General features: G+C 42.7%; 4 protein-coding genes across 4 annotated transcripts; 1 reads left to right on the top strand and 3 right to left on the bottom strand.

Annotated features, from left to right (window-relative positions):
- Positions 1-3632: 3632 nt before the first annotated feature.
- LOC310809568 (hemoglobin subunit beta-like) lies at positions 3633-4395 on the top strand (the record flags this gene model as incomplete). Its single annotated transcript, XM_083676902.1, has 3 exons — positions 3633-3755; positions 3936-4158; positions 4267-4395. The coding sequence occupies exons 1-3, from the start codon at positions 3664-3666 to the stop codon at positions 4393-4395; spliced, it is 444 nt and encodes a 147-aa protein (XP_083533028.1). The 5' UTR covers positions 3633-3663.
- Positions 4396-6132: 1737 nt separating this feature from the next.
- Positions 6133-6845, bottom strand: LOC310809569 (hemoglobin subunit alpha-2-like). Its single transcript, XM_083676903.1, has 3 exons — positions 6738-6845; positions 6439-6646; positions 6133-6272 (listed from the first exon to the last, which is right to left on the bottom strand). Exons 1-3 carry the CDS (start codon positions 6830-6832, stop codon positions 6144-6146), a joined length of 432 nt encoding a protein of 143 aa, XP_083533029.1. The 5' UTR covers positions 6833-6845; the 3' UTR covers positions 6133-6143.
- Positions 6846-10430: 3585 nt separating this feature from the next.
- Positions 10431-11169, bottom strand: LOC310809567 (hemoglobin subunit beta-like; the record flags this gene model as incomplete). Its single annotated transcript, XM_083676901.1, has 3 exons — positions 10431-10566; positions 10675-10897; positions 11078-11169. 3 exons carry the CDS (start codon positions 11167-11169, stop codon positions 10438-10440), a joined length of 444 nt encoding a protein of 147 aa, XP_083533027.1. The 3' UTR covers positions 10431-10437.
- Positions 11170-13233: 2064 nt separating this feature from the next.
- Positions 13234-23298, bottom strand: kank2 (KN motif and ankyrin repeat domains 2). The gene is made up of 12 exons (XM_083677649.1): positions 23223-23298; positions 19793-19864; positions 18178-19554; positions 17844-18056; positions 17545-17656; positions 16594-17358; positions 16411-16498; positions 16029-16248; positions 15554-15696; positions 15079-15279; positions 14665-14763; positions 13234-14528 (listed from the first exon to the last, which is right to left on the bottom strand). The coding sequence occupies exons 2-12, from the start codon at positions 19827-19829 to the stop codon at positions 14472-14474; spliced, it is 3312 nt and encodes a 1103-aa protein (XP_083533775.1). The 5' UTR covers positions 19830-19864; positions 23223-23298; the 3' UTR covers positions 13234-14471.
- Positions 23299-25322: the final 2024 nt, after the last annotated feature.

Genomic DNA, 25322 nt, shown 5'->3' with positions numbered 1-25322 from the left:
TTCATTGCCATGGCAGTTCACTGCCGAACAACACTGATCAGCATTCGATACAATGGTTCGAAGTGACTTGGTCCTGTCAGAGGCCTATCTTAGAGTCAGCAAAAGCTTCTATGTGTTGGCTGGCTATGTTTGTTGTAAGGTACTGGTCAACAGGTAAGCATATCAGTGGCCATATAACGGGCACATTTTATTAAGTGGAACAGGTAGGAGTCAATTGGCGAATAAGCAGAAGACCTCCCCAAAATTAAAATAGCCTTATTAGATTTACGCATGCGGATCTCTAATAATAATAATAACATGTTATTTGGAACGCGCTTTTCATTTGTAGCCAAAAATCTCAAAGCCCATACAGTTGAGTGCATTCAAAACAGACACACAAACAAAAACACAAACAAGACACTAAAAATGCTGAACTGGATTTAAGGGGAATATCATCTCCTAGTGACAGATATCTCTCATTGACATTTTTGCACGTCCCTTGTTCAAAGGCTGTAAAAGTTGTAGCCATAGGTCTTATACAATATTTACAAGTACAACTATGCTATACAATTATGCTATAGGCGTATCTCAAGCACATAGGCATACAGTCGCCTACCTCACAGAATAACTGCAGTCAATAGGGTGTGTAAGCGTCGAATCTTCCGGTTATAATCTATTTTATACTTTTGTAAAAATGTATTTTGCACAGTTTCAGGTTGCGTCTTCAAGATTCAAGATTCAAGATTCAAGATATTTATTAGTCATATGCACAGTAAACAGACAGTTACACCACACAATGAAAATCTTACTTTGCTAGTCCCCCCTAACACAACAGACTAAACTAAAGAAAATAAACTAGTTCCATATATACATATACAAATTCTATATTGCACCTGGTGGATCACAGTTATAAAGTTATAAAGTGCGCTTATGCATTGTTGCAAATTGCATGAGGTATTTAGTGCAAACAGTAGTAGTGCAAACAGTAGTGAAGTCACAGCAGCAGTCAGAATGTCTGTCGAGTTCACAGTTGATCAGTCAAGTCAAGTAATGCAAGTGATGTGGGGGGGTGGAAGGGGGAGGGCTTTGTGAGGTAGCTTGTTCACAAGCCTGATGGCCTGTGGATAGAAACTGTTTGTCAGTCTGGTGGTCCTAGATTTCAGACTCCTGTAGCGCCTGCCTGATGGTAGGAGAGTGAAGAGTCTGTGCTGGGGGTGTGTACAGTCCCTGATGATGTTGTGTGTTCTCCTGGTGACCCTGGTGTTGTAAATGTCCTGAAGTGAGGGGAAGGCTGCTCCTGAGATATACTGTGCAGTTTTTATCACACGCTGGAGTGCCTTCCTGTCCTGGGCTGTACAGTTTCCATACCAGACTGTGATGGAACTGGTAAGGGTGCTCTCAACTGTACATCTATAGAAGTTGCTGAGAACTTTGGATGGCATGCCAAATTTCTTCAGCCTTCTTAAGAAGTACAGTCGCTGCTGGGATTTCTTAATGTTCTGTTGTGCATTGTGAGACCAGGTAAGATCCTCGCTGATGTAAGTTCCGAGGAATTTGAAGGTTTTCACCCTATCCACCTCTGTCTCATCTATATGCAGTGGTGTGTGCTGCACACTCTTCTTTCGTGGATCAATAATCATCTCCTTGGTCTTGTCTGCGTTCAGGGAGAGATTATTGACTGACTGGGGTCTGTCTGATAGGAAGTCCAGCACCCAGTTACAGAGAGCAGGTGTCAGTCCAAGAGTGAGGAGTTTTGCACAGAGTTTGTGTGGGATAACTGTGTTAAATGCTGAACTGTAGTCAATAAATAGTAGTCTTACGTATGTGTCCTTTCCCTCTAAGTGTGTGAGGGTGGTGTGGATGACGGCGTTGACTGCATCGTCGGTGGACCGGTTCTGACGGTACGCAAACTGTAGAGGGTCCAAGGTGTTTGGGATGGTCCTCTTGATGTGCGTCATGACTATCCTCTCAAAGCACTTCATCACTATTGGGGTGAGTGCGACGGGTCGATAGTCATTCAGGCAGGTCACGGTGTTTTTCTTTGGTAGGGGCACGATGGTGGTTGTCTTGAAGCAGGTGGGCACCAAAGCTTGTGCTAGTGACATGTTATAAATATCAGCCAGCACCTCAGCCAGCTCTGATGAGCAGACCCTGAGGGCACGCCCGGAGATGTTGTCTGGGCCAGCTGCCTTCCGTGGGTTTATTCTCCTCAGAGCCGTACACACCTCTTGGTCTTGGTTCGTTATGCCACTGAACCAAAAGTTCAAGAACGCTGTGTATTATTGCAGAACGTGATCAATTCTGTGTACATATCAACGTCATAATGATACCAAAAGCAACGCATTTTGGGTGGAATCTTACTCGAGAAGCGCGCGTGTAAATCTTGCATGTCAATGGGACATTTGGGTGACGATCTCGAGTTAGGATTACACTGCAATACAAATTTAAATTTATTTGAATTTGAGCATGAAGTGCATTTTATCCGAAGTTGACAACACAATACAAAAATACACAACCCAGTCTCCAAATTATTATGTTCTAGGGAATCGTTTCTGCAGACCAAAGCATACGATATGGGGGATCGTATACTGGCACAACCCAACGACAGGTTGTTGTGTTGTTGAAATAGACCTAATATTTTTAAGATAATCTTGTGAAAAACCAAGTCCCACATGACTTTATCTTAACAATTGTCTAACCCTCTGAATCTTTAGTCAGTTGGCAAGGGAAGTCTGGTTTGCGCGCGTATTAGGACTCGCCCCTTCACCATTATCATGTATGCATGTTATTTATACACTATGCTCAGAAATCACTGAGAGAGAACAAACTAGTGAGGTGGAGCAAAGTGGGGAGACCTGTGGTTAGTGAGGGAAGAAATATTCTAGGGAGAAGTTTAAGGGCAGGAATAATAGTTTATTGGCCTTGTTTAACACCATTATGCAAACAAACCCTTTCTATGGAGGTTTGTTGGTGCCCCCTGCTGGAACTTTAATGAGAGAAAAACTGCAATCCGAAAAAAGTATAAAAAAAAATCAACGGCGGCCCACCCTGTCCCTTTAATAGCAACGTATACACATTTTACATGATTGTCAGATTCGATTTGTGTTGTTTAGGTGGACATCGTTCGGACCATAATAATGAAATTAATAATTATTATTACATATAGTGTCCTATATGAAAGCACAACGTCCCACTATTAGGCCTATACGTGATCCAATGATTGACACGGTCAATTACATATTGCACGACATATTGACGCATCATATAGGCTACTACTATTGCTTATCACCATCAATTGCAACTCGTACTGATGCAACGTTATATTGTTTTTCATGTTCTTGTTGGTTTTAAAATCTGTGCATCAAAAATCAAATGCATCAGTGTTTTGTAGGCTATAATCTTTCTGAACACACCACTGTCACATTTTTTATAAAACAGTTAACTTATCCTAAAGTTATCATAATTAGGCCTATTTTGTTTTTCATGTTTTTCTGAAAAACAAAATGTTTTTCTATCATGGATCAGCAACTATAATCTCAACAAAATCTTTGGCCCGCTTAGCCAACCCACCACCATGATCCACCCAATCGCTTTCTTGTGGGAGGGGTGATCCAATCCTTTTAAAAGTTGAACATGCAATGGCCCTCCCTGTACGGACCCTTGGAAACCTCAATATCCATCAATATGGTTGAGTGGACAGAATTCGAGCGCGCAACGATCATGGACATCTTCTCCAAACTAGACTATGATGACATTGGTCCCAAAGCTCTTGGCAGGTAGGCATGCACATCGGATGCAATCCGATCGGTCCTAAGTGAATTGATAGGAAATTCTACAAATGGTAATTTGGTGACAATTAGTTATGTTCTTGTGCTTTGTGTTTCAGGTTGTCCTCCCAAAACCTGTCCCTACAATTAGGCTGCTGATGTGATAACTGAGGCTATGTTTACTCACAGGTGTCTGGTCGTGTACCCCTGGACACAGAGGTACTTTGGCAACTTTGGAAACCTGTACAACGCCGCTGCCATTATGGATAACGTAATGGTCGCTGCTCATGGAATAGTTATTCTGCATGGACTAGACCGGGCTCTGAAGAACATGGATGACATCAAGGGCACCTACGCCGAGTTGAGCGTGCTGCACTCTGAGAAACTGCACGTGGATCCCGATAACTTTAGGGTACCGTCGTTTGTGTCTTTCACATTTTACAGCTTTATTTAGCCTGATTGTCTCCTAAGATGTCCAGATGCGCCTTCTCTGAATATGTCCCTCTGTTTTTGCCTGAAGCTGCTGGCCGACTGCCTGGCCGTTGCCGTTGCTGGGCAAATGGGCAACGCATTCACAGCTGATGTTCAGGCCGCTTTCCAGAAGTTCCTGCGTGTCGTGATCAACTCCTTGGGAAGGCAGTACCACTAAAACCCTCTACAGATTTACCCAAAACAGAAGACCATTAGAGGACCACCTGGCGCTGTTCATTTGTTTAAGCACCTGATGTAACCTCTACCAAATAAAAGTATCAGAAAAATGAATAGTATTTGTGATGATTTTTTATGCAAACTCTATAGTATCATCTATGATGCCTACGGCTAGGCACAATTACATTATGTTTTAGCCGTGTGAATAGGCATATTAGCCATCAAAAACGTTTAAATCAGTATTTATATGGATGTTGTACATTGTGGTGGATTCTAATGTCATAAATTTAACAAATATTGACATATTGACACAAGTCTAATGACGCTGAAACCTAACTATATGAGGGCTCTGCTTCATAATGATCAGTTACTCCTACAGAATAGATATCTCATGATTTGCAGTAATAAGCATGTTATTGCAGTAATAAGACCATATTAGTCATGTTAGTTTGGTCTAGATGGAGAACATATTAGGTAATGTGGGAGAAGTTTAAAAAAATCTAAATTAGTGGATTAATGTATCTTGTAAATTAATGATTTGTATGTATTTGCAATCACTGTTTCAAGTGAAGCAAAATAACCCCCAAATACAGTTCCAAGATACAAAATAATTGAGGCACCTCTTGTCCAAGAAGGTTTATGTATACAGGTTGAAATGAGATTACATTTTATGATTGATATTGTATTCTCATATTGTTGGAGTAATATTTGTAAAAAAAAAAATCATCAATCGAACAAAATAATATTGACATTGATATATTCCTATTGATAATTAATCAACCATTAATGCCAAGGAATAGACAACAATCAATCATTGTTCATTTAATTAGCCATTCACCATTATTTCTAAATAAAATGTTAAGTAAATAAATATGAATTCAGTAATGAGTGATGTAATTTAAGCATATTGTTTTACGTATTAAAACAAATCCACTGATAGTGTTAATCCTGTGTTTTAAATTAAATGAACTGCTAGATAAACCAAGCAAAAACCATAATCTAAGTAGGCTATATAGACCTACACATTAGTTTATTATTTTAATTTAAATCATTAAGTCTTGGTGTCAATATAAGAAATATAATAATAATAACATATAATTAATAATTAATTATAACAATATATAATTATTACCAAGCAAAACCATGATCAAAATTACATTTAGGCTACGTATTCATAGGCCTATTTGTTTGTTTGCAATCATTAAGCCTTGGTGTGAATGGTGTGAATTATAATAATTAAAAAGAGTTAAATGTTACTATATGAAATATAAGGCTACATATTTCATTAGTCACTAGCCTTATTTTTAGGCTAGTGACATGTTGATCATCATCCTAGTTTATTGATTTGTGCCATTGGTTTGTTATGCACCGACATTTGAGATAGATGATCTTTTTCATCAGTTGCTTTATCCAGAAAGGGGATTATGAACAATTATTTGACTAACTTACATAATTGTTTTAGCTGTAAGATATCTTGCAATGCGCCTACAACAGAGCTAATGCATGTCTGCCATTAATTGCATATACGATATTCTTTGTTCTTTATTTTGATTGAAGACGATGTAAATTCAGCCTGGCAAAAACAATGTATCTAACACATTTTGTCTTTCCTGCTCTACAGCTCTTTTTCATAACTGAAGTAAGGACCAAACTACGCCATTCTTTGCGTTTGAACATTTATTCATCATTTTTTAACAAGACAGAACATGCCAAGAAGTGCTTCCATCCGTCTGATGCCTTGTCTGTAGCTTATCGGTACTTCTCGGACAGAGCCTGGGACAGGGCAGCGAGGAACTTGTCCATAGCCACATGAATGTCGGGGGTGAAGTCAGTGGGGAACATGATGGCCAGCACCACAAGGAAGCAGTGGTTGAAGAACTAGAAGGAAGAGGAATAATGTATTAAACACGCAGTGACATCACAGCTTAGATTGCTTGAGATCCGTGCGCAGACTTAATAATGCATTGAGGTCAATTGGATAATTACGCACGCTAATCTCAAGTTTGGATTCTACCAGTTTGAATGTTTCTGTGTCTGTATTCACCTTAAAGTTCGCAGGATCAACACGCAGTTGGAAGGCATGCAGCTCGCTGAGGCTGAGAAGACCCCCGATAAGGTCGTCGATTTTGCCAACGGCGTCACCAACACCTTCCATGATCGTCTTTCCGTGCTTCCTCACCGGGGCGGAGCCGGGACTCAGGTCCTTCCAGTGGGAGAAGTAGGTCTTGCTCTGCGGGTACACCACCAGCATCCTGCATGGAATGGTATGTCAAGATATTACCATTACTTTTCATATTTACATATTTCAAAACAACGATATTTACATCGTGAGAATTGCATTACCTAGACAGAGCATCGGTTCCGATGTCTTCAGCCTTTCCGCTTATCTTGGCCCAGAAGGCCTTGACTATTGCCTTGTCCTTGTAAGAGAGACTCATCTTCCTTGTTTTCAACAGAGGATGCTGAAGTAAAGTTCAGTGATAAACTCTTCAGTGCGAGCGCTTTTTATACCAAAGACGCCGAGGGGGCACACCCAGGCCCACCTCCGAGATACGTGACAGTTTTAACTCATTGGCTGGTGTTGCCAGCTTGCATAAGATAACATGTTAGAAAAATAACGGGGTTGGAAACGTCTGAATACAGACTTACATTGTCTAAACAAACTATTCGGGTTTAGTTGTGCACTTTCCAGCATTATGCCTTCAAATATGCCGCTGTGTAGGCCTATCTAAGTAAAATAAAAACACTGATTAACTGTATTGGCCCATGGAGTCGGATAATATAAGAAGAAAATAGAGATGCAAATTCATTAAACATCTTCGTTAAAATGCTTTATCCTTGTTTATAGCCTAGGCTACCGATAGTTGGTGTAGGCTATAGCCCAGAGCTCAACTCTGGAGACAGTTAATATAAGGTTGTAAGGTGGCAAGTAATACATTACATTTAGTGTGTTGTAGTCTACATTTCATAGCTTACATTTCTGGATATTTGCTGCGTTATAAATGTAAAGTGAATCCATCATAATCAAAGATAGATTTTCTAATACAGATTTTTCGAAAATAAATATTCTAACCTGCGCAGTTTTCCACACTGTCTCCGTTTCTGTGATGATGGGGAAAACGAAATAATGAACACGAGAACATTTTATTATGATGGGATCAAGTTTGACAGCCAAATATGTGTATTATTATGTAAGTGTTACAGCGCTGAGTGCTTGTTTAGATGTCTCCAGGGACGTTCTCCTTTCCCAGCGTTTATTTAACAAGCCTAAATTGCATATGCGCGCGAGTCTGAGATTGGCTGTTTATAGTGAATAAATAGATTTTTTTTATCTACACCGGGCAATTAATTAATACTGAACATGATTTACTTATCAGTTGATACCAAACATGTTGACCCAGTATGATATTCTGTTCCAAGAAAATTAGGGTGTTTCTATAAGGCAAAATGCAACCATTGGAGTTACCAAAGGGTGGAACCGCTGAAAAAGTCAAGATAATAATTGTACAGACTTTGGCTGATAGAAGCCATGTAGCATAGTCTTTGCTAAGACAATTAGCCTAATAATTTAGAACTCTCCTTGCTATATGTGTCTGATCAACAGAGGATTAGCTATCTGTAAATATATTGATTTATCTCTGAACAACCTAAATATTTAAACAAATTAATTAAGTGCTATCAACTCTTATTTGGCATGACCTAAACATTATTTAGCTGCAATAAACCACAGGTCGACCTTGGTTGCTATTTGGCAGAGCTGGTGCTGTGGTGTTGCTTGATAAAACCAGCTGGCCCATATGGAGCTGTCTGGGGCAAAATCAAGGTCGACGTAGTTGGGCCTCTGGCTCTGGGAGGGTAATGCAATAGCTAGGGCCTATAATATAGTAACATATATAACAATATCAAATATATAAAATATCATCAACAGCTTAGGCAGCATTAGGCATTCACTTTGACTGGTTAAGGTTAGGGTAAGTTGTCTGGGGAAGGCATTAGCAAATATTAGCATACGCAACAACAATTAGCAGGGGTGGAATTTAAGGATGTTGGGCACTGGCCAATTGGGCTAGTACACTGCAATTCCTACTAGCCTGGGTGACATTCTACAAGCCTACTGTCCAAAACATTAAACGGCTAAAGCAAAAATATTATTTTTAATAAGGAGATAAATAATATTTCAATATAATATCTGATCTGCTACACAGTTTTTATTTGCCATAAATGTACAGCTACAAAACTGTGACTATTCAGCGATGACTGCTTAGCTGTTCTTTTGCAATTAGAAGACACAAATTTCACTGGCCCAAAGCTAGTTGGTAAAAATTTTCACTAGCCAGCTTTTAAAAAGACTAGCCTTGGGCTAGCAGGCTAGCTTAATTTTTATCCCTGACAATTAGTAAGAATTAGCATTAAAAAAACCTGAATATCCCCAGTGTGATTCGTACCAGCAACATTCGGGTTACAAGTCAGCGGGTTCCCCGGGTTCCATGCGGTACCAGGAGCAGCAGCTTGTTGCATACTAACCTCAAGAATGAGTCTTACAGTCAAAGACAAAACTATTGTGAAAACCTTCTTTGGAAACGATGGGGGCAAAGTGGAGGACGCCGGGAACGAGGCTCTATCTTGGTAAAACCTTTAATGTGAATAGTCTTCTGAATCGATTTTTTAGGATACCTAAAAATGGGCAGTTCATTAACCCACGTGAACCTGGAGACTTCAAGTGAGCTTAAAAACATACCTCCTGGAGTAGATGTCCCAGTAGATGGCTGGGAGTTCGCTCCCTGTGGAGCCAAACTGGCTGTTTTCACCACCCTCTGTAGAGCCCTGTGGTCATAAGTGGTGCAGTTGCTGCAAATTGGAGTGGGTCCAGTGTGTCAGGTAATGTGGAGTTGATGTGGACCTTGACCAGCCTCTCAAAACACTCCATGAAGACAGATGTGAGTGCTATGGGGGCGATAGTCAGTTAGGCAGGTTAATTTAGATTTTTGGGGCACAGGAACAATGGTGGTCACCTTAAGACAGGTGGGGACTACAGACTGGGACAGGGAAAGGTTAAGTATGTCCGTAAAAGCCAACTGCCAGCGCTGAGTACGTGGCCTGGAATGCCGTCTGGGCTGGCTGCTTTGTGAGTATTCACCCTCTGTCTGACTGAAGTCGACCACAGAGATGGGAAGCACACAGTCATCATGAGCTGTGGGAGCCCTCATAGCAAGCATGTTGTTGGCCTCAAACCAAACATAGGAGATGTTTAGTTAGTCTGGATGAAAGGCATTGGTGTGCATAACAGGTGGATTGATTGTTTTCTATTCCTTGACATTAATGGTTGATTGATTATCAATAGGAATATATCAATGTCAATATTATGTTGTTCATTGATGATTTTTTTTTTTACGAATATTACTCTTACTATATGAGAATCAATGCTAAAATGTAAGCTCATTGCAACCTGTATACATAAACCTCCTTGGACAAGAGGTGCCTCAATTATTTTGTATCTTGGAACTGTATTTGGGGGTTATTTTGCTTCACTTGAAACAATTATTGCAAATACATACAAATCATTAATTTACAAGATACATTAATCCACTCATTAGGATTTTTTTCTCCCTTCTCCCACATTACCTAATATTTTCTCAATTTAGACCAAACTAACCTGGCTAACAGACTTATTACTGCAAATTATGAGATATCTATTCTGTAGGAGTAACTGATCATTAGAAGCAGAGCCCTCTTATAGTTAGGTTTCTGCGCCATTAGACTTGTGTCAATGTCATGTTTGTTCAATTTATTACATTAGAATCCACCACCATGTACAACATTCATATAAATACCTGATTTAAACGTTTATGCCTATTCACACGGCTAAAACATAATGTAATTGTGCCTAGCCGTAGGCATCATAGATGATACTGTAGAGTTTGCACAAAAGATAAACACAAATACATCTATTCTTTTTGATACTTTTATTTGGCGGAGGTTACATCAGGTGCTTAAACAAATGATCAGCGCCAGGTGTCTGTTTTGGGTAAACCTGTGGAGGGTTTTAGTGGTACTGCCTTCCCAGGGAGACGATCACGACATGCATGAACTTCTGGAAAGCGGCCTGGACATCAGCTGTGAATGCGTTGCCCATTTCCGCAGCAACGGCAACGGCCAGGCAGTCGGCCAGCAGCTTCAGACAAAAACAGAGGGATATATTCAGCGAAGGCACATCTGGAAATCTTAGGAGATAAGCAGGCTAAATAAAGCTGTAAAATGTGAAAGAGACAAACGACGGTACCCTAAAGTTATCGGGGTCCACGTGCAGTTTCTCAGAGTGCAGCACGCTCAACTCGGTGTAGGTGCCCTTGATGTCATCCATGTTCTTCAGAGCCCGGTCTAGTCCATGCAGGATAACTATTCCATGACGAGCGACCATTGGGTTGCCCATAATGGCAGCGGCGTTGTACAGGTTTCCAAAGTTGCCAAAGTACCTCTGTGTCCAGGGGTACACGACCAGACACCTGTGAGTAAACATAGCCTCAGTTATCACATCAGCAGCCTAATTGTAGGGACAGGTTTTAGGGAGGATAAACTGAAACACAAAGCACATGAACATGTTAACTGGCGCCAAATTAACCTTTGTAGAATTAGCTATCAATTAACCAAGGATCGATCGGATTGCGTCCGATGTGCGTGCCTACCTGCCAAGAGCTTTAGGACCAATGTCATCATAGTCTAGTTTGGAGAAGATGTCCTGGATCGCTGAGCGCTCGAAGTCTGTCCACTCAACCATGGTGACTGCTATGAAATACTACTCAAGACGATGAGATGTATTGTATTCTTGCTTACTGAATGTGCAGCTTATATAGGCCTTTTTTGTCCACAACTCCGCCCAAAGTCAACGATTGGTTCAGCCTTTTGAGTGGGTTGGTTTGTCAATCCACTGTCAATCCATTCATGCGACCAAGAATATCAGTTTCCAAAGACTTCATGTCCTCTTTAGGCTATGATGTTATCTCACTTATGAGTGAAATGGATATGTAATATTTTCTGTCTGGCTAATCAAAAATGGCAAATTAAAAATGAAGAATCAATAAAGAAAACAATCGGCTTTTATCAGCATTCAGGCCTATAAAACAATGGACATTAAGTATCGCAAAATGAACAAGTGTACAGTAAACATGTTGTCCCCCACGAATGATGTAGCGCCCATCCATAAAAGGAGAGTGTAGGAGAAGCCTGTGAATGAAGAAAGACGTTTATTGACAAAAGTTTAATGATGACACTCCGGTTGTCTCGGTTTTACAGTGCTGTGTCCCTGTTGCGCCCAGGGAGGGCTTTCCTCTCACCTTCTGTGACCAAAGAGAAAAATAATTTCGGCGCCATAAGCTACTGTCGTACTAACTCTGCATTGATATAAGACGCCTTTACTTCAAACATATTTCACATATTTTCACAACTTGCGCCCTCTGACTTGCCAACACACGTGACCGCCTCGTTTAACAAAGTATACCAATTGCGCTATTGAAAAGCTAGCAATTCGACAGTGCGGGTGGAGGTATTTGAATTTGAGGAGTCTTACCATATGAACTATGTTACAAATGCAGCCCACTATTTTTCACCTAATAAATTATCAAATAAATTATGTAAATTAAACAAGCTATCTTACGACACAAAACACACAACATATGAAACGTCTCAGATGGAATGGGTTTAATGAATTTATTTACTTTTTTTTGTTTCATTTTCATATACAGCGCACATTTGACAATATACCAAGATTGGTGCGAAATTTGTAACATCGATTTAGCGATACTTCTCGGCCAGAGCCAAAGAGACTTGAGCGAGGAATTTGTCACCAGCAACGTGCGTCTCAGTGGTGAAGTCCTCTGGGAACATCATAGCCAGCACCACTGATGTTGTGGGACAGAATCTGCAAAGTTGGAATGTAAATAAACATAAGGCCACTGTGAATACGTTGTATTTCATGTTCATATGAAAGAGGATGTGCATTGACGAATCCTGGATTTTCAAAAGGCAAGCCTACATTGACATATTATAGGGCTACTCATAATTACATTCAGTCAATAAAGGATAGCTTACTAAGATTAATTACGTACCTTGAAGTTGGCAGGATCCACTCGCCGCATGAAGGCATGCAGCTCGATGAGGGTGAGCAAACCAGCAGTAAGGGCGTCAAAGCCACAGGAGAGTAACAATCAGTCTGTGCGTGAACTAACGAAATTCGGGAGGGAGGCGATTACAGTCCAGGTTTATTTTTTTATTTCAATCCCATTAACCAAATGGAAAAAATACAAACTAAGCATTGTACATAAGGCTAAATATAAAAACAAACAAACGAACAACTTGTGCGAGTAGGTAAACTTAAACATATAATACAAATATAAATGTATAAAAGAGAGAGTTAAATAAACAAATATAAACGTTTATAAAATCCAATAGTTCAGAAAAACTGTGGATATGAAAGATATGTGGAAAAACAGAGATTTCTAAAAAGGAATACAAATTGAGACACCAATATATTGTCGTATTCTGAATTTAAACAAGTTTGTGTTTTTTTTTTGCATTACTACTTCTTTAGAATAATGACATATATTATTCTGATTTTGGTATACTTATGTTACACTGCAAGTCCTTCATAGGTAATCCTTTCTGTCACTTTCTAGTTACCAAACAAATCCAAAAAAGGCTGACCACTGAAGTGGCAGTTTCACCATACTCATCATCTTACACATCCAAGTCAGTACCTAACAATGTCACCTCTTCAAAACGAAATATTTACCACCCGTTGTAAAATCATTCACGAAACCTTAACTAAAGAAAAAAATAAAACATCTTAAAAATGGTAGTACCTTTATTGGATCCATAACCTTTGCAGAGGGGGTGCGAGCTATCATAATTAACATTGCCTTCTCATGAACTAAACGTAAGAATGTCTTTGTTTTGTTCACCTCCGCAATAATGATGCTATGTTAACTAACATTTGTCGAGCCATTACAGTCTGATCAATACACATTATTATTTTTTACACCCAAAGAGATCACCACAATATACACTATAACAAAAGAGTGGTTATGAGGAATATCTTTGGATTAAAATTCTGAAATATTGTCAATTGTCAACATATATTAATAGAATCAGATTTCGCACAACCCTAACTGAAAACACTATGCTGATGAGGGTGCTGTTATCACTTGTATCTTGCTACTGTTGTGTGGGACGCTTGTCCTCTCTTACTTTTACCAGTGTTGGGGACATCTGCTGCCATTCTTAATGCAAATACTGAAATTCTAATTTAATAAAATACACTATCAAAAATACTCTAGAGTAAATAAAGTCTGTCTATAAATGTTTATATAATGTTATATGTTTAAAGTGTCCTGTATCAGAATTGATTTAGCACCAATCAGCTAACTAATGCAAGTGATAAAGGACACTTTAACGAGATCTGTGTATTTAGAATGATATGGGTGGCGTTCAGCATTTCATAAATGATTATGACACACAAAGTATTCCTAATGTGTCATTGTAACAGCCTGATTTATCGGAATGACATACATTGTAGTGAGTACAAGATGCATATGAACTAAAAATAAGCTACAATAATGAATTCTAAAAATGATGCAATCTAATGCTTAACTAATGATTTACGTGCCTCCAGAAACCAAAAATGAATGTCAGTGGGATTATTGCTGAACTCAAATTGTGAAGAGACCTATTCTAATGGGGATTGACATTTGAGATGCATTTCAACCAACACTGTGACCAAATAAAACAGATTTGTGTGCATAAAGAACTACTGTATACAGTATGTGAGTAGTATAACATCACAATGAATTCCTTCTTTGTTATAAAATAAAAACTATGCATTAGGATTGTGTCAAGTGCTGGCTTTCATGCCGATATTTGTCATACATATATATGGAGAGAGGGGAGAGAGAGAAAGAGAGAGTGAGAAATAGAATACACAATCACATGTGAACATACACAAAAATAAACAAATATCAACACTTATGATGGAATAGTTGAGGAGTTGGTAGCAGGTGTGATGCTGAAACCGCATTGGCAGTGTGGTCACTTTGTTTCACCAGTAGGAGGCGAGGACCCCAAATGAGGAGACTTTGGTGACACCTGAAGTAGGTAAAAAAAACAACAACATTGAAATCATCATCCAGAACACATCAGTGTGAGTGTATGTATGCGTGTGAAATATGGTACAAATATCTTGAATGGAGATGTGGGGCATGCTCTTTTTGAGACTACTCACAGGGGAAGGAGGCTTGGCAAAGTTGAGGTGAGCGTAGAGAAGCACAGCAATGTCATTCTGACTGGCCTCCAGTGCTATGGACAGGGCTGAACTGCCATCCTAGTAGAGGGATGATAAGAGGTTGGTCACAAAGAAGTCAGTGAGGGGTGAGAAAGGCAAGATAAAATAGGTCAGAGGGAAAGATGAGAGATACAACAAGACAGGGTTGGGGCCCGGAGCTGGACGACAGAAAAAAACTAAATATACAACGCTGAAGTACAGAGACAGTGGAGAGAGTGAACAAAACTGGTCCAAAGATACTGTATACAAACAGACAGACATCTACACAAATACAGTATGGAAACAGGGGTGAAGAACCAAAAAAAGAGTTAATGCAAAAGGAGGAGGAGAGCAAGGGTGGATTTGTAGACTCACATTATCTGTGAGGGTGGCATCGCAGCCTGGCACAGACAGCAGCTGGCGTACAATGTCCACATGACCATGCTCACAGGCACACATGAGCGCTGTGGAGCCATCGTCATCACGGATGTTCACCTGCGCCCCACAGGAGAGCAGCGCCCGCACCATGTCCCCTCGCCCATGGCTCACTGCCAGCATCAACGCAGTCTGACCCGCCTACAATCACACAAGAGTTACCCATTAGAGCTGGTTCGAAAACACGTTTTCTTGACGCCAAATCCTATGCCCCTTGGCAGCAAAAAAGACTCAAAGTTAGGGTTAACGTTAGGATCGTTTTCATTCTGTAAGTATGCAGCTTTTATAAAGGAGCTATGAAAATCTATACCAGCTGAAATAGCTTTTGCACTTCCATTTTGTCAGGGGTTTGGTAGGAAATTGGTTTGGCTGGGCCTGGCTGTGCAGGAGGCCTGTTGGCCAGTAGGGGGCATACCTGGCTGGCTTTAGCGTTGACATCCCCTGTGCGCAACAGCTGCAGGACGGTGTGAAGGTCGCTGTCAGAGTGAAAGGCAGCCAGAGCTGTCAGCATGATGGCAGTGTAGCCAGCCTTGTTCTGCTTGTCAGCGTTACATAGGCCTGACAGGGAGATAGAAGATGTTTATGGCACCTGCAGAAATTCTAGTGACAGCACTAACAATGAGAGAATTGTATTCTGTAACACCCAATGAAGAAGGAAGCTTCATCTGTGGCTCTGTGTCACATTGTGATTGAGTGGAATAACATTTAGCACTGATGCAGAAGATAAACACATAAACAAATCTCCACTTATGCTAAACTGACAGTTAGTTTAACCTACTGTAGTGTACACACCAGGGGAGGCTGGTGGAGGTAGAATTTAGAAGGACGGGCTCATTGTAAAGCATCTATTGGAATGAGGAATGGCATCAAACACACGTTCCCAGACTCACCAGTGTCCAGCAGCAGTTTGACCACAGGGAAGTTGGAGTGAGACACTGTGTAGTGCAGGGCTGTGTTGCCGTTGCCGTCAGCCATGTTAACCACAAACTCCAACAGCTGTGGGGAAATGGAGGCGAAGGTGTCCATGTAGGCCCTGACCACAGCTGTGTCCGCTGCCTTGTGACAGGACACACGTAGCCACTCTTGCAGAACTGTGGTGTAGGCTGTCCTCTGAGGAGGTAACATACAAGACTGGTCTTAGACAAACTCACAATGCACATATGAAAACAATCATACAGTGAACAATAGTTTATTTTTGAAGAAGCACACTGTTAGACCCAGATATAGTACTCTAGACTAACAAAGATTAATTAAATGAGGAGAAGAGCATACCGCCCCCTGCTGGCTGAAGGCGTTGGTTTCACCAAGGGCTTTCTGAAGGGCATGAAGAGCTGCCATGAGGCTGTCACTCAGTTCCAGTCTAAGAGAGAGAAAAAAAACACAAAAAAAACATCAGTCACTGACCCACACATGAACAATATCATAAAGTGTTTCTAACTAGCCACACAGGCTTACCTGCTTTGTTGGTTGGATGATGGAGTGGATGATGGATCATTTGGATAGTGTTCAGGTGCTGGCTTTGGGGCAGATGATTGGATCATCCTCTGCTGGGAGTTTTGCTCAGTGGCTGGTGATGGGGTGGCCCCATGCTGTGGGGTGAGGTCAGTAGTTTGTGACTGGACGGTATCTTGTGTATTGGTGACATCAGTGGTTTTTGATTGCATGACACTCAGCTTTGCTTCAGGGTCAGTGGTTTTTGATTGGGTTACATTTTGCTGGAATGCGTAACAGGTTGTTGATGACTGGACAGTGCTCGGTTCGAGATTGGGTTCAGTGCTAGGAGTTTTGGAGGTACTCTTGTGAGGGACTGTGTCTGTGACTGATGATTGGTTGATATTCTCCTGAGGGGCACAGTCATTGGCTGGCGACTGGGAAGTGAAGGTGGGGTCAGAGGCTTGAGGCTCAGAAGCACATTGTTGCATGGCTGTGTCCGTAGCTGGTGATCGGGTGGCCCTGTGCTGTAGTTCTGTGTCTACTGCTGATGATTGGCCGGTGCTCTGCTCGGCTGCAGGGTCAGCGGCTGTTGGTCGGACGGTAATCTGCTGAGTTGTGGAGTTGGTTGCTGGGGGTACCTCTGTAGAGGAGACTGTAACAGCTGTGGTTTGCTGGTGTTGGGCTGCAGACTCTGGCAGTTTCTCTCTAGCCTCGTGATACTCACTAGCATCGCTTTCCTCCTCTGAACTCTCACTGCTGCTGTCCTCTGAGGACGTAGACTCATACCTGCAGGATGAATGTGTATTCATCTGTCAGTCAACTGAACTCATTGATACACTCATTTACTTACATATGAAGAAAGTTATTTACATAACAATACAATTAATAAACACAGCGCAATAACTAACTTGTGTCATACATCACACACACTCAAATACTAACACATAGCATCAGTCCATAACTCTCACTTACCCTCCATTGACTCCAATAAACTGCAGGTTCTTCTTGGTTGAGGGAGAGCCAGGTTCTCCTTCTGCCTTGCGCTTCATTATGGACCTCAGGGCGGACTGGGGAGAGGCTGAGGCTGGAGAAAAGACCCACCAATTACAATTAGGGGACAGTTATACCGAGGGTTAAGGAAGATGAGAGGTTTTCTGACTGTCAGTGAGCTAGAGAGATATATGTATGTCCTGTGACATGCTTATGATGAGTGGGTTGAGTTTTGTGAGTTTTAATAATGGTCCATATGTTAAAGATTGAGCTCCAGTTACCTGGTTTTGATACGTCGTCTTGAGACTGGACAGCATCTATGGCTGTGTGCTGGTGTGTCTCTCCCTCCTTCAAATGCAGTAAAGCCATCTGATTACCAATAGTCTCCATGGCAATAGCAGGATTAGTTACAGGCACAGAGGAGGACACCTCACTTCTTAGGACCTCCCGTACCTGCTTGGAGCTGATTGCAATGGGCAGCTCAACAGGTGGTTCTGGAGGAAGGATAAAGAGGACAAAGATTGAAGTAATAACACCAACAAACAAAAACAACATACTGGTTACAAAAACCCAATGTCATTTCTAAACTCACACTAACACCCCCCTCACACCTACCCTCTGAGCCCACAGCCTCTGCATGTCCTATGTGGTGTCCCTCCAGAACTGTACCAGCTGGTGGGAGGGAAGGGGAACTGCACCCTTCTGCTCGGAGCAATGTGCCCACCCCTACCACAGTGGGCTGCTCCAGCGTGTACACCTGGATTCCCACAGTCCTCTGCTCCCGCTGGTGGGGTTGCTGGGTAAAGCTGACCACGGTCTGCAGGCTGCGGCCCTGGTGCTCCTGCCAGCCCAGGCTGGTGGCCCTGACAGAGTGGTCTGCCTGCGGGGCCTGGGCCAGCCTCTCCCTCTGTGCTGCCTTCACCTGCTGCTGTGCAGCCTGCAGCTCCTGCAGCGACCTCTTCAGCTGGCCCTCCAGCTGGCCCACTTGGCTCCTCAGGGTCTCTGCCTCTGGCAGTAGCCCCAGGTCCTGCTCCTGCACCCCCACACCTACTTGCCGGCTGCCCCTCTCCTCATCGGGCCCAACCCCGATAGTGCGCACCTCCCTCTTCCCCTCCGGCCGCACACCGCCCACGATCACTGTGTCCTCTATCTCACAACCTGAGTCCTGCTTACAGCCTTCTGGGGTGGTGGGGGACAAGGGCCCTGCTGCCTTGGTGGCACTGACCTCCTCCTCCGGGATGTCGATGTAGAGCTCCCCTCGGGGCCGGCCCCTGCCGAAGCCCAGGGTGTGACCCAGGAACTTCTGGCTCTTAAGCTGGACACTGAGCTGGCGCTTCTCCTCCTGCAGCACGGATATCTTCACCTGGAGCACGGGGATGGTCTTCACCTGCTCCTCCAACTCTCTGATCTTCCTGAGGGCCACGGCCATCTGCTCGCGTACATGTTGCAGGTGGGCCGGGGTGGGGGATACAGGCGTGGACAAGCCTGAGCTCATGGGGGTGTAGGAGCCTCCTCCTCCCTGGGCTCTGTTGAAGCTGTGGGCGCTGCTCAGAGAGGTGGAGGAGCCGGCCACACTGTTGTGCATGCTGCCTAGGTTGGAGAAGCGCCGGCCTTCCTTCTCTTCCTCCAGCTTCCTGCGCGCATCGAGCAGGGTCTTCTCCACGCGTGCTGTGCTGAAGCTGGGCCTCTGGGAGCTGTGGTAGCCCGGGGCGCAGTAGGAGAAGGAGGAGTGCCGGCTGTCCACACTGGTGTTGGAGCACAGGGACTCAGTGGAGGTCCACCAGGAGCCTGTGTAGCCGTAGCCCCGGGGCAGGGAGCCGTAGCGTGGCCGGCGCTGGATAGGCACCCTCTTGATGGTGTTGCCCTTCTCAATGTCGTTGACATATTTGAGGAAGTCCAGGTCCAGACGGTAGCCATAGGGGGTCTCCACTGAGTAGGGTGCCTCCTGCTCCTTTCCATGCAGGGAGGGGGGAGCGGACGGATTAAGCTTCCCTGAGAGGGAAGGAAATAAAGTTTAAACAGGCGGAAATCTGCGTCTAATCTCAGACTCAGACTTCAGAAAATATCTGTGTTTCGAATTTATTGCCAAAACTAAGGTACTAATAAGTTAATGAGTGGTAGGCTATAGGTTATTTTGGATGTTAAACCACATATGATAAATAAAGGCTCTATTCAAAGCTGGTTTGTGAGAGATGATTCAATAATGTAATAGAAAACGTTTTGGGTATACCTGGAAAGCTGGGGTCCATATGTAGCACCTGAGCCATGGCTTCCTGTCACACGTTTACCCACGAAACCTCACCTGGGGGAGAGAAAGTCACAATTGAAGCACTCTCACCAAGCTGTCTGTAAAACATATGCCTCAGGGAGCAACTCTAAAGCTAAAGGGATGGGTGCCAACAACACCACATCCACTAGCAGGAGAGGGATACCATACAGACCAATAGGGGAAAGGCCAAATATTAGAGTCACAATGACAACCCTTAAAGTTAAAGAGTCTCTTGCTCTCACACAGAGGTAAATAAGTGGTTGTGTTTACAGTACTATTATCATGTATTTGTTGTGCTGGTCTGTGGTCATAAATCTGTATAACTGATCTGTATAGCCTGTATATATCACTCTATGACTATGATACTGGCCACAATTAATTTCTGTATGAATTCTCTGCTTTTCTCTCTTGGTTACTTCAGTTTCACAGTACATTTAGTGTTTGTTTCTGTTCTTAATATTCAGAGAGGAGAAGAGTTGCAGGGAAAGTTTCCTGGCAGCTTATTCCAGGGGAGACGTTTGAGGCTGCCAGTTACAACCTTATTAGGAATCATTTGTGCACGGTAACAGAGGTTCTCGATTTAGGGTTTAGAGACACTCTTGCCCTTTCTCTCCCACTCTTTTTCCACATCTTTTCCTTCTGCTTCCTTTCTCTTCTCTCTCTCTCTCTCTTTCTCTGCCTCCCTCTTCTTTCTCTTTCTGTTGTTTTCTCTCCCCCTCCCCTCTCCCTGTCAGCTGACGATCAGGAGATTTCAGCCGACCACTGTCTCCCCCTTCCTTTCGCTCCCATTCACCCATTATTGACAAATACATTCACCACATTTGTCAAATTAGCAAATGCACATTTGGATGTACACTGAGAGATTCAATACATGACATTCCTCCCAGATATTAGCCTTACTATTAGCATTTCTGTTTGCCAGTTATAAGTGATGACTGAGCCCATTTTCTGACTGCTTGCCCCACAGAGAGTGACATACTGCCAGCTATGACATACTGCCTACAATGATCTGCTGTTGAGTCTGAGTGTCTCCCATGCTACAGATTAACTTTCTAGGTCATTAGTTTGTGGGAACAGGGGATGTAATGTTTAAGCCATCTTTAGCAAACAGTCATTTGAGCATCACCAATTGCTATGTCCGTAAAGAAAGGATCAAAAGTTTAGACCTGATTTCACTTTGTTTCATAACATACTTTTTATAGATTTTAGTTCATGCCCAGTGGTCTGTTCCATCAGAAGGAATTGAGTCTCTCTGTGCTTCTTTCAATTTGTCTCTGCCCTCGCTCTCTCGCTCTCTTCCCCTCTCTCTCACTCTAATCTCATGACCCTCGTCAGTGCTTGTTTATGCTCTTGCCTGTTTGAGGAAAAGTAGGGCACTTGGAAACATTGACTAAATTGACTAGGTATTTTTGAAGCCTCAGTCGAATGTCTCTGTATAATTCTCTCTCTCTCTGTCTGTTCATCACCCACTCTCACAGCAACATGGCCACACATACACACGTACAATTACAGTGAAACACACACACACACACACACACACACACACACACACACACACACACACACACACACACACACACACACAGGAATGTTAACAATTTGATATGATCAAGCACATTTTGATATGATCAATTGCAACCTCTGATAGCTGAAAATAGGACATGTAGTTTTAGTTTCAATGTAGTTGCAACAAGTGAAATTATTTCTTAGATTTATTGTTTAATGTGTGTCACGTGTATGTTTGGCAAGAGTATAAAAGCTCTAATTATGAGTATTATTCTCTTCTCATGTCCTCCAATTAGGGGAGGGCTGGGGCAGGGGAAAACAAATACAAAATAAAATAAAGAAAAGGGACTTGAAATGATGCAAGCAATGCTATCTGATAGATCTTAAATTCTATTTACTAATTTCAAAGCTGATTTACCCATAAAAGAGTATAAAAGCTTATCTGTGTCTATCTGAGGTATGGAATGTTAGTGCGTCAGATGTACAGTACGGTGTGTGTGTGTGTGTGTGAGAGAGAGAGAGAGAGAAAGAGAGAGAGAGAGAGAGAGAGTGTATCTGTGAGAAAGTACAGGAAGGTGGAGGCCAGGGTTGACAGGGGGACAGTTGATGAGATATAATTAGAGTCTGCAGTTCAGCCACACAGCGTGACAAACATCCCAGCCCTTAGCTATGGTGGCCAAAACTGTCCTCTCTTCTCCACTCACCAGAACTGTCCTCTCTACTTCACTTTTCTCTCTCTCCTCTCCTACAAACTCTCCATTTAATTAAGTATCCCTTCCCATCTTCAAATCAAGTGAACAGATAGTCTGTTATTCTCTGCTTCCAATTTTTCTCTCTCTCTCTCCCTTTGCCTGGTGTTCCTATTCCTCCCCTCCCCCAAACCCTCTGCATCTGCCTCTGCAACAGTGCCTCATTGGGTGTTTGTGATGCGTTTGTGTGTGTGTGTGTGTTCCCATGTGTGTGGGTGACCTTACTCCCTCTCTCTGGGCTGGTAAACAGTGTTCCATTGAGATGACAGTGAACAGAGTCCAGTGTATCCCCCTCCCCGGCACCAGCCCACCATTCTTCAATGATACGCTCCCAAACCTTTGCCTCCTCCAGCCACTCTCTACCCTCCTCCTGGAGGAATGACTTGCCCCAGACTGATGTCCCCTCCCTCCCCCCAACATTCCAGACCAACGGAAGTTAACATTGCCCGCCTCCAGGGTCCCCCCCACCCTCTCCAACTATTACGATTAGGAATCAAGGGGGGGGAACAACTCAGGTCCTCAGGCACAAATTAAATGTCTCTGAGATGTCCTGCAGGATGTCAAAGTATGGATACATGATTTCTACTTTGATCACTCATAACTGTTACTACATTGATATAATGATGCCACACAGTTTCAGGTGTTACATCATACATGAGTGCTGTGCTGTGAGTGAGGCTATGTTATTATTTCATAGTTATTACACATTTACTCAACAAAGGCTAAAGGTATGCCTCAACTGTATCAAAAACAGATGAATACAACTAGAGGATTGGACTACAGTACCACAGAGTATGTACTGTACACAGCATACTGTACACCAGCATACAGTGGGGACCACTGTGACTATTGGGTAAGATGGTTGGTTTAGTTCTTGGTCAAAACTCTCAGGGCCAGTTCTTTCTGTCAAATACATTGTCTTTATTCACAGTATCACCTCATTTGTATTGCCACGACAAGGGATTAGGCTTGACTATAACAGAGTTAGAAATACCTCCATTACCAGTACCCAGAGAGAATCTTTATGGATTTTTCCACTCGCTTTTTAAGTCGCAGTCTTTTGTGATTGCTATTCTGCAAAAGGTTTGGAATGGTTTATGAATTAGGAAAAGAGGGATTTATTTTCCGCTCCATACCAGCTGCTCGGAGTGCTGCAGGGATGGTCTCTCCTCCCCAATCTCCTCGCTCTGGCTTCTCTTCTCTCCTCTTTTTCTCTCCCCTCTTTCTTATGGCCAGCACCTGAGCACATCACATAAAAAGAAAGATATGAATTATGTGCACAATTTCTTTCAAGCAAATAGATGAGTGTAAATAGTGTATTTTTATTCACAAATAAACTGTTGTCACAATCAACTAGGGAACAAACTATGAACAGTTTCATAATTCTTGTCATAAAGAAGAAACATGTACTGTATGATAGTAAAGACCCAAAAGGCTGAACTAGTGATACATCTGTAACTAAAGTCCATTTACAACAGATGGCAGATAGACAAACCTGGTGAGTCTTTAACCAGACATCTAACCAACATCCAACCTTGAAAACTAAACTGTCACACCAGTCTAAGAAGGCTAAAAGGTCAACTTAAGACACTGTTGGGGCAGGTTACTAAGGACTGGTGGTTACGGTAACACTAGAGCCCAGGTGGCATCGTGAAACTAAATCCAGAACAACATTTCACTGCTTCAGAGTTACACCCCTCACATGAAAAACATGCCTTCATCTCCCCAAAACATGTCAATCAAACTCACCTCCCTACAGAGCAGAGGAGACGAACCTCACAGCAGAGCTACTCCCCTAATCCAGTTCTGCATGCAGCTACTTAGAAACCTCCTCATCACTGTGAATCACAACAACATGCTGTGTGGCTAATCAATCCAAGGCTGAGAAACTCCCTGCCATGACATTGAGCAATCTTTTCTGTTTTCAGGCATCCATGACTCACAACCCTAAGTCCGGTGCCATGCATTCACACCCCTCCTGATTTACAGGAACACCCCAGTTCTTCCCAAGGTGTCTCAGAGAGACATGGCTTTACTTAAACATGCAAGAACATGTTTACATTTACATTTACAATGCAAGAATGAGAGAGCTATACTGTATTTCCTATCTGCAATGAAGAGATTTGAGATTTGTCCCGTGTGTGCATGTCCCAGAGATAAGCTGCATGATAATGGCAGCTAGTTCTCATACCTTGGCTCGGGTTTCGAGGAGTCTGGGACCGACATTTTGTTTAAGGGTTTATGGCCAAATGACGTTGATGACTGCCATTTACAGAATGTCATACTCAGGACTTGATGATTCTCGGTCCATTGTTGAATGCTTTTGTCATGCCAATAGGACAGAGGGAGGGAAAGAGAGAGAGAGAAACAGACCCTTATACAGGAACGACGGCCAAATCACAAAGAGCCATTCATTCAGCCCCTAGTTCCACAGCTGGTTCTAATATAGAGCTAGGAGGGGCAGAGAGAGAGAGAGAGAGAGAGAGAGAGAGAGAGAGAGAGAGAGAGAGAGACCATAACAGCCAAGAAAATAAGCCTCAAAACAAACGTAATGGTGGCTGAGGCCCAGTTGTGGACGCTGTCAGAAATTGGAAATACAAACAAGCAGGCCTGTGCTAAGTGACCAATGTCTAGGAAATGGCTGTTTGCGTACAAGCCTTATCGACCAGTCTTATCGATCATCCATTTATGAAAACATAGTAAATAGAACAATAGAAGCACCACAACTGGACAACACAAAAGAGCCAGTAAATACAGTAAGCCCTGTGTTGAGAATGGAGGTACTTGAATTGGTGTGTACATTCCTGTGTTTGTTTAATACTTTAGTAGAGATAGGTTAACATCCACTCCCACAACTCCCTCCCAGTATCCTCCCATCACGCAGATGAAAAGACACACACACACACACACACACACACACACACACACACACACACACACACACACACACACACACACACACACACACACACACACACACACAAATACTTAAGAAGAGATAGGTTAACATCCACTCCCACAACTCCCTCCCGGTGTCCTTCCAAACACACGTTGCACTATAGGACTCCCACAGATTCACAATCACAGCTGAGTTGTTTCAACTCATTTATTCAGGTTAGAGCTCTGATGAAACAAATATGGGGAACATAACTCTGTTTCGCTCATCCATCTAGTCAAGCTGGGGGGGTTGTGGTGACGAGCCTGAAATCCACCATGAGACTCCACCTTTCCACCAT

Source organism: Argentina silus, assembly GCF_951799395.1.
Source record: "Argentina silus genome assembly, chromosome: 9".
NCBI lineage: Eukaryota > Metazoa > Chordata > Actinopteri > Argentiniformes > Argentinidae > Argentina > Argentina silus.
This window is presented reverse-complemented; position numbering and strand designations above follow the sequence as displayed.

What these genes read in the sequence shown, in the direction of transcription:
- LOC310809569 (XM_083676903.1), bottom strand. Translation starts at nt 6,832, where the DNA reads ATGAGTCTCTCTTACAAGGACAAGGCAATAGTCAAGGCCTTCTGGGCC. An exon ending in GGAACCGATGCTCTGTCTAG is followed by an intron (nt 6,647 to 6,737) that starts GTAATGCAATTC and finishes CATTCCATGCAG; the next exon opens with GATGCTGGTGGTGTACCCGC. An exon ending in TTGATCCTGCGAACTTTAAG is followed by an intron (nt 6,273 to 6,438) that starts GTGAATACAGAC and finishes TCTTCCTTCTAG; the next exon opens with TTCTTCAACCACTGCTTCCT.
- kank2 (XM_083677649.1), bottom strand. Translation starts at nt 19,829, where the DNA reads ATGGCTCAGGTGCTACATATGGACCCCAGCTTTCCAG. An exon ending in TTTATTGGAGTCAATGGAGG is followed by an intron (nt 17,359 to 17,544) that starts GTAAGTGAGAGT and finishes TTCATCCTGCAG; the next exon opens with GTATGAGTCTACGTCCTCAG. An exon ending in TCATCCAACCAACAAAGCAG is followed by an intron (nt 16,499 to 16,593) that starts GTAAGCCTGTGT and finishes TCTCTCTCTTAG; the next exon opens with ACTGGAACTGAGTGACAGCC.